We start from the raw sequence: 8,539 nt of genomic DNA on the forward strand, positions 1-8,539 counted from the left end.
AGGGAAAGATTGTGGGGTCATTTTTTAGCAGTGGAAAATTACACTGAGATGCCTAAGTATTTGCTAATGTCATAGCATGTATATTGAAACTCTTCAAATGAGATTAAAGAAATTAATTTATGGCTAATCTATAATTCTGTGCTCTGACTATATTTCACTTTTTTGTCACTTGATAAGAGTATAAAATTTAATTTGTTTCCTGGATTCAGACCAATTATGAAATATTTCAGTTCAAAGGGATAACTTTGTCTCCCTCCAATATGGTCAGCAAAAATGGTTCTGCAAGTAGTTAAAATGTTCTCTGCCACAATTATTTTGTAACACAGTTTGAGTTAAAATGGAAAACTCCAGGCATATGTTAGCTATAAGATAATGCAAAGTGTGATTGAGAAACGTACACACTGTGAAATGTGCATATTTGTATAATGAATCAGATATAAATACATCCGAGTAGTCTTGCATAATGAAAGATGCCCTGTACTTTATGACTCCACAAATTAGGGTTTCATTTCTGTAAATAAACATGTTAGTGTAACTGTTTACTTCAGGCGAGAACCCTTTGGGTGTGTGAAATAGTGTGAGGTTCCATTTGTGTGTTCCCTTCATCTTGTTTTGTAACCGTTGAATGCTCTTGCTGTATACAGTAAGTTGCTGGTATATCTTCCCCAGGATGAAATTTATTTCAGCACAGACATAATCCCATATGTAGTCAGTAGCTTCCAAAAGGTCCTTACATACATGTTTCATGTTAATATAACTAAGTGTGGGCTTAGGAGATAATGTCTTTTATCTTAAATCTTTTATCATATTTTAAATTGTTTCAATAGATTTCATGGGGATCAGGAGTGCTATTACCAGGATGACCTGCGTGTATTATCTAGCTTAACCAAAAAAGAACATATGAAAGGTAACGAGACCATGCTGGATTTCCGAACAAGCAAGTTTGTGCTGCGTATTTCCCGTGACTCTTACCAGCTCTTGAAGAGGCATCTTCAGGAAAAGCAGAACAATCAGATCTGGAACATTGTTCAGGAACATCTTTACATTGATATCTTTGATGGAATGCCTCGCAGTAAACAACAGATAGATGCTATGGTTGGAAGCTTGGCTGGGGAGGCAAAACGAGAGGCTAACAAAGCAAAGGTAGGAGGCAAATGTTGTTGCACTTCTGTAACTGAACAATTCTCCCTGCTTTTTCAGGGAGATACCTTAGCATAGACTGACTATTGTCATTTGAGATCTTCAAAGACAAAGTGAACATAACAAAGGAAGACAACTGTCCAAATAGTTATTGGCAGTAGTAGAGAGATCTAGGAGTGTCACTGTCTGGTAGAAGAAACTGTTGAACGTCTTTGAGAGACAACCTTGTATTCAGCTGACTGAACTCAACTTGAACTAACGCGAGAACTACTCTGTGGTTTTCAAATGGACACCTGACTATTTGGCTTCCTTTTTAGTACAACAGATGTAATTCTTACGGCGATGGCTGTGTGTATAGATGGTGACAGCGTAATACCACATTTATACAGATTAATTATGTAAGCTATAGGGAATTTGCTTTAAGGAAGTGCTAAGTGGTGGTGAGAGAGCTTACAGTTGTCCACATCAGTTGCTGGGTAGAACAACAGCGTATGTACTGCATTTGTTATGGGCTAACCAGTAATGTATGCAGTAATATTAAATGGAGCAGTTTTAAAGGCACTGTTGCTTGGAGTATGGTGTAGAAATGTTTCCATTAAAAAATTGTTTTGCAGGAAGAACAGCACTTACTGTTTTGTCTCGTGTCCTATTTGTTTGCAGGTTTTCTTTGGCTTATTGAAAGAACCAGAGTTTGATGTGCCTTTGGATGATGAAGATGAAGAAGGAGAAAATGAGGAAGGAAAGCCAAAGAAGAAAAAACCGAAAAAAGATAGTGCAGGGTCAAAAAGTAAAAAACAAGACCCTAATGCACCTCCCCAAAACAGGTATCAAGGGAACGATGTGTAGAGAAGTCTTGTTAAATCCAGTCTTGTCGTGACAAATCTGCATTGCTGTCCACATGACACTTTTAGTGTGTTGTCCATTTCAGCTGTACACAGCTTTAGCTGTAAGACTTCTAAGGGAGGTAATGGAAAGCTTAGCACGTAACCCCCTGCCTTTGCCTTCAAGTCAGTCTAGATTTCCCTTGATAAAATTTTACTCAGTTACCCACTAATCTTTTCAGATCATGCTCAATTATTTATCTCATTCCACTGCCTTTCTGAAATTCTTAAAGATACTGTCTCTTTTTGTCATCAGTAAATTTTCTGCATAATCTTTTGTTATGTCTAATTCTTATGTTGATTTTAATACTGAGGTGCATGTGAAGGTTTAACTCTCTTTGTTTAGATTAACAACACTGAAGGTGCTTTCAGTTCATAAAAATGTGTGCTTCTTCTAGAATTCCTCTGCCTGAACTGAAAGACTCTGACAAGCTGGATAAAGTAATGAATATGAAGGAAGCTGCAAGGCGCGTGCGTCTTGGCCCAGAGTGCCTGCCCTCTATCTGTTTCTACACGTTCCTTAATGCTTACCAGGTTCGTAAAAGATGAGTCTGGGTAATAAAAATTATAAACATCTGTCTTAATAAATAAAGAAGACTTAACAGCATTGGCAAGGGTTATTGGAGAATTTAGAATAAGCATTGCAAAGTTTATGTTCTAAAATGTTCAAAATTCTCTTTAAAGGACTCCTTAAACTATGTAATTTCCATGTTCCCTGGTTTTGCTCTGATTTTGCCTTAATTCCTTCTTTTGCTTATTCTGTGGGGCTCTAAGTGTATTCTACAGAATGCAGTAGATGTTTTGCACCAAAATACTGGAAAACAGAATTTTTCTGTCACTATTGACCAAGCTTTGTTCATAGAGCTTTATTTTTAATGGTGCAAGAATTTGTGTGCTTGTGTCTATCCTAGAATAATTCCCTCTTATTTTTGTAAGTTGAGTTTATTTTCTTATTAGTACTTAGGATTTTGTAATATTTTAAATGCATCGTGGAAGATACAATCAGTATAAATGGACATTTTGTGTGTAGGGCCTGACTGCAGTGGATATCACGGATGACTCAAGCATGATTGTCGGAGGCTTTGCTGACTCTACTGTCAGAGTGTGGTCTGTAACTCCGAAAAAGCTACGTAGTGTGAAAACAGCAGCAGGTAATTAACACAATAACACTTAGTATCAACATGCATTACTTGACAGCTATGTTTTGCGTGAACAGTGAAAGATGTCTGGCAGGAGAGTTGTCTTCAGCAGTTAGATGCTTTCACTTTGAAGAAACAACACGTGCGCAGATGTATGATCACATCTCCTATACTATCAATAGAAACATTTTTAAAGAAATGGGAAATGTGTTTGTGTACACCTGCTGTGAGGTCTCAGTGCATGGAGCTTGGGACTAGCCATAACTAGTGTGGAACTAGCCATCTCGCTTCTTAACTGGGTGGTAACTGCAGGCTGTAATGGGAAGTTGAGTTTGGGTGATCTAGGGGAGAGACTGGAGGTACCCTGGGGGAAGTTTTAGGAGGGAACTCTGAGAAGCATGGCTGAGAATGTCCTGTAGCTCAACACTTACGCAAATTCACAGAAACCAGGCTTCTTTCATTCTGCTGTTTATGCAACAATGTGGTGTGGTTGAAGCCAGATACCATGCAAACATTTCTTAATCTTGATCCTTAACTGGGATGTTGTCATGATGTTCAGCAAACAGTAGCCTACAGGCTTCCTGGGAAAAGGCAAGAAAATTTGGCATCTCTATCAGATGTTATTGTGTTTGGAGGCTGAACAATACATGTATGAAAAATAACGTCAGGATTAACTTATTTTAGCTCAGTGAAGACTTAAGGAGTGATTATTTACGTAAAGCATTACTTTCACCTTTTACAATGGTAAATAATACTTCAAATGCCATTGTGCATTTCAAACTTAGCAATTTCTGGCTACTTTTGTTCACATCATACCTCTTCTAGAGAAAATGTTATTTGTTTTGCTGTTCATGGCGTTTATCTTTGAACTTCTGATGGTTATTATGATACGTGAACTTTGAAATATTGCAGACCTCAGTCTCATCGACAAAGAATCGGATGATGTCTTGGAGAGGATCATGGATGAGAAAACTGCAAGTGAGTTGAAGATTTTGTATGGTCACAGTGGACCTGTCTATGGCACCAGCTTCAGTCCTGATAGGTAAAATAAGTTTACAAGCTAACTAGTTTGCTTGTCTTGAGTTTTAATTGTACGCTACTGAATGCAAGCATGTTCTTAATGCAGCTTTTTCCAGAAGGTTAAAGCAATTGTTTATGTAGCTTATAAGCAATTGAGTGTGAGCGTAAGTGCTCATTATGCTCAAGGTGTTAGGCACTGTCAGCTATAAATTAACCAAAGCTGGGGGTGCCAGCACCTCTTGTGAGGTTCAGGACTCAGGGCAAAACAGACCATCTTTTTTTGCAAACTGTAGTTTAAGCTGGGTTTTAACTAACTGAATTGTAGAGTGGAAAAATAATGGCAGCATTGATTTCACTTACAGTATTACAAAACATAAAATTAGAGTGAGTGGCATATTGTTTTGTTTCTTCAAGTTTCTAATACTCTGAGTCTTTATTTTCAAAATGTGTGGAATAGTATCTTTAAAATAAGAGATTTAAACAAATTATGTAATTACGAGAACCTGGATAGTAGAGTGAATGTTTCAATGTCTATGAAGTTTTGCTTTTGCAAGCTTCCTAGTCAAGAAACCACAGTCACAGACACAAAGCTGAGAAGTAAACTTTCTGTGGAACATGAACATAGAGTCTATAGTTATGAATTGATAATGTAAACATGATATGAATTCCTTGAAATGGAATTCTGAAAGTTTGTTTAGGGTTATATTAAAAGTTTGGGGTATGTTGGTTTTTTGGTTTGGTTTTTTTTTTTTTTTTTTTTTTTTTTTTTTTTTTTTTTTTTTCCAGTAACATATCATAGAAGTTCCCTAGTCATTTTTGCATATAACTGGAATCCGGAGTAAAGACTAGCTCTGCGGGTTTGGGGTTTTTAAAAATTTATTTACTTTTTCCTCCTCTCAGTATTGCTGTAAGTGTCACTGGAATTAGTCGTCGACACCCAATCGTTTCTCTCTTTTTGGATAAGAGCCTAGGACTGGATTCTGCTTAAATTAGTTATTGTTACATACCCACCAAAATCCTGATTCTTAGATGACGTGCTAAACAGATGCTGTTCAGTAGACAGTTTGTCTTATTATCATAGACATCTCGCAGTGTTTGTGCAATGGTTGTACGGTCTGTGTGTAATAAGCTATACTTCCTCCTGCGACAGGAACTATCTGTTGTCCTGTTCCGAGGATGGCACTGTCAGATTGTGGAGTCTCCAAACATTCACATGTTTGGTGGGATATAAAGGACACAACTATCCAGTATGGGATACGCAGTTCTCTCCTTACGGTTATTACTTTGTGTCAGGGGGACACGACAGAGTGGCTCGGTAAGAAACGGGATGGATTTTTTTACTTGTCTCTGTCACTTAGTGATGATTTAACCCTGGAAGTTTTTAGCTGATATACTGTAGCCTACCCTATTACTGGAAATAAATTTTAATTTATGTCAGTTAAAATACTGAACAAATGTTTTAATTACGTTTTTTTCCTTTCACCACACATCAAATTATGTGACAACTAAAGAGATGGTCATCTATCTTCATCAGATAGATGACTATCCGATTAGAAGTATTCTCTTTCAGTTGTTTAACTTGACAGAATGTTCTTTATTTCTCCCTTTTGAAAAGAATACTTTTCCAGAACAGATCCTGCTACTTCAGGAACTGACCAGTAAAAAAACCACTGCATAATTACTGCATTTTATTCCTCAGCGTGCAGCAGATCATAGAACATAGAATAGTTGGAAGGGACCTTCAAAGGTCATCTAGTCCAATGCCCCTGCAGTGTGCAGGGACATCTTAAACTAGATGAGGTTGCTTGCAGCCCCATCCAACCTCACCTTGAATGTTTCCAGGGATGGGGCTTCTGCCACCTTTCTGGGTGACCTGTTCCAGTGTTTCACCACCTTCATTTAAAAAAAAATTCTTCATTATATCTAGTCTAAACCTCCTCTCTTTTAGTTTAAGACCATCACCCTTTGTCCTGCCACAACAGGCCCTGCTAAAAAGACTTGCTCCATCTCTCCTGTAGGTCCTCCCAATGCCCCTGCAGTGTGCAGGGACATCTTAAACTAGATGAGGTTGCTTGCAGCCCCATCCAACCTCACCTTGAATGTTTCCAGGGATGGGGCTTCTGCCACCTTTCTGGGTGACCTGTTCCAGTGTTTCACCACCTTCATTTAAAAAAAAATTCTTCATTATATCTAGTCTAAACCTCCTCTCTTTTAGTTTAAGACCATCACCCTTTGTCCTGCCACAACAGGCCCTGCTAAAAAGACTGTCTCCATCTCTCCTGTAGGTCCTCTTTAGGTACTGGCAGGCTGCAATAAGGTCTCCCTGGAGCCTTTTCTTCTCCAGGCTGAACAACCCCAGCCCACCCTGTCCTCACAGCAGAGGTGCTCCATCCCTCTGATCATTTTTGTGGCCCTCCTCTGGACCTCCTCCAACAGGTACAGATACTGAACTTCATTAGGATTCTTCAATTAATTAAACTTTTCTTTTCAGTCTGTGGGCAACAGATCACTACCAGCCTTTACGGATATTTGCTGGCCATCTTGCTGATGTGACGTGCACCCGATTTCATCCAAACTCCAACTATATTGCCACCGGCTCAGCAGACAGGACTATACGGCTCTGGGATGTTTTGAATGGGAATTGTGTGAGAATATTCACTGGGCATAAGGTAAAGGCATATTGCTCACAGTGTGAAAGTGATTTTACTTCTGTGATGGGATCCTGAAAAGTAGTGTTCAGAACGAATATGCCTTGACTGACTGACTGTGAGTACACTTAACTTGTTTAGTGTCCCTCTCAAATGTCTGTTTTAGGGACCAATTCATTCGTTGGCATTTTCTCCTAATGGACGATTCCTGGCTACTGGAGCAACAGATGGAAGAGTTCTGCTGTGGGATATTGGACATGGCTTGATGGTTGGAGAATTGAAAGGGCACACTGACACTATCTACGCGCTCAGATTCAGCAGAGATGGGGAGATTTTAGCATCAGGTAACGTTCACTGGCAACAGTTGAAGATTCCATTGTGTTCTGTAAGTCTGAAGAGGAATGATATAAAGGGTTCTTCCAACTGAGGTATTCAAAATAGAATCACTTGCTTAGCAAAAGCAGCAACTTAAAACTGCTGGTACAAGGCGAGTACTTCGCTGGACTGTGAAGTACGTCCCCCCACTCTTCCAGGCACTGAAGGAACAGTGTTACACAGTTAAATGATAGTGAAGGTTGGTATCTGTGTACACTGCTGGGGGTGGAATCTGAAGTTAGAAATAACGCTAGGGCAGACAAGAAGTGGCTGGACTAGAGAGGTGCAGGGTACTGGAACGGGCTTGGGATGTGCAGCAGGACTAAAAAGAAGGAGGAAGGGATAGAAAGGAAGATGAGTTATCCATATCCTATTTCTTCGTGGTAGATTTTTGATGTAGAAATGTGTGTGTAATATTAACAAACAGGTCTATGAGCAGCAGAACTCAAAAAGCCTGCTTGTTTTTCCTGCCTATCCGCATAGATTCTCTGGTGTCTAATTGTGGAATAGCTCCTTTCACAGTTTTCCCTTCCTGGAGGCATAAAGCTTTGACTCTCCATGTTAAGTGAACTATTTTCTTAAAGTGTATAGGAAATGAATGAATTTGAAACTTGTTCTTTTCTGTCAAATGGTTAAAATGAGCCAATAAGTTCAAGTTACTGACAGAAAAAATGGTCGGACACTGTAATTATATCAGGGTAATTTCCTCATTAAACCAGGCTTGGAATATTTTAGTTTTATTTAGTAGTATGTTCTAAATGCAGTGCCATGGGAATCCTCAATGAGCCACTGCTGCAGGAGTGGAAGCTAACAGGGTACAGGTTTGGTACGGCCTGCTTGGTGGTTACTTCACTTCATCTGCCAATGCTCCAGTGAAAGCACAGGCCCCCAGGGCTGCTAAATTCTGTGGTTTTCCCTGAATCAAAGAAGGAAACTGTTACTATGAGCCTTAGAATCATAAACATTTCCTGAAGTTGGCATCTAGCCCACAGGATGGTTGTGCTTTTTCAGTGCTAGGTGATGGAATCCAAACCCAAGTGTTTCAAGAGAGAAGTTACTGTGCTTTATCCACAGGGCATTCAGGTTAGATTACAGAAAGCTGAAATCCTGGTAACTTTTATGTGTGCGTTCACTACGTTAGAGGCTTGTTAAAGTCTGTTTCCTTGCAGGATGAGGGTGCAAGCCCACAGTTATGAGCTTTCTGAGCTTTAATTTCTGTTAACGTGCTCCCCTCCTGTAACTTTTATGTATATATTTTTTATTAATAAAAGACTTTAAACTGTTCTTTTTTTTTTTTTTTTTTTGGGTTAAATGGATACACAAGTCCTCCTGTGGG

The 8,539-nt window shown here is 39.1% G+C and overlaps 1 protein-coding gene across 1 annotated transcript in view; it reads left to right on the plus strand.

Annotated features, from left to right (window-relative positions):
- TAF5 (TAF5 RNA polymerase II, TATA box binding protein (TBP)-associated factor, 100kDa) overlaps positions 1-8,539 on the plus strand; it is a gene marked incomplete at its 5' end in the record, with an annotated part of 10,165 nt that overhangs the window by 658 nt on the left and 968 nt on the right. The window contains 8 exons of the mRNA XM_010143295.1: positions 828-1,143; positions 1,801-1,964; positions 2,420-2,555; positions 3,052-3,172; positions 4,073-4,202; positions 5,331-5,495; positions 6,672-6,849; positions 6,995-7,172. Coding sequence (XP_010141597.1) covers positions 828-1,143; positions 1,801-1,964; positions 2,420-2,555; positions 3,052-3,172; positions 4,073-4,202; positions 5,331-5,495; positions 6,672-6,849; positions 6,995-7,172 — 1,388 coding nt within the window. The remainder of the gene's footprint in view (positions 1-827; positions 1,144-1,800; positions 1,965-2,419; positions 2,556-3,051; positions 3,173-4,072; positions 4,203-5,330; positions 5,496-6,671; positions 6,850-6,994; positions 7,173-8,539) is intronic.

The sequence above is a fragment of the Buceros rhinoceros genome, unplaced genomic scaffold, assembly GCF_000710305.1.
Source record: "Buceros rhinoceros silvestris isolate BGI_N320 unplaced genomic scaffold, ASM71030v1 scaffold15309, whole genome shotgun sequence".
Lineage (NCBI taxonomy): Eukaryota > Metazoa > Chordata > Aves > Bucerotiformes > Bucerotidae > Buceros > Buceros rhinoceros.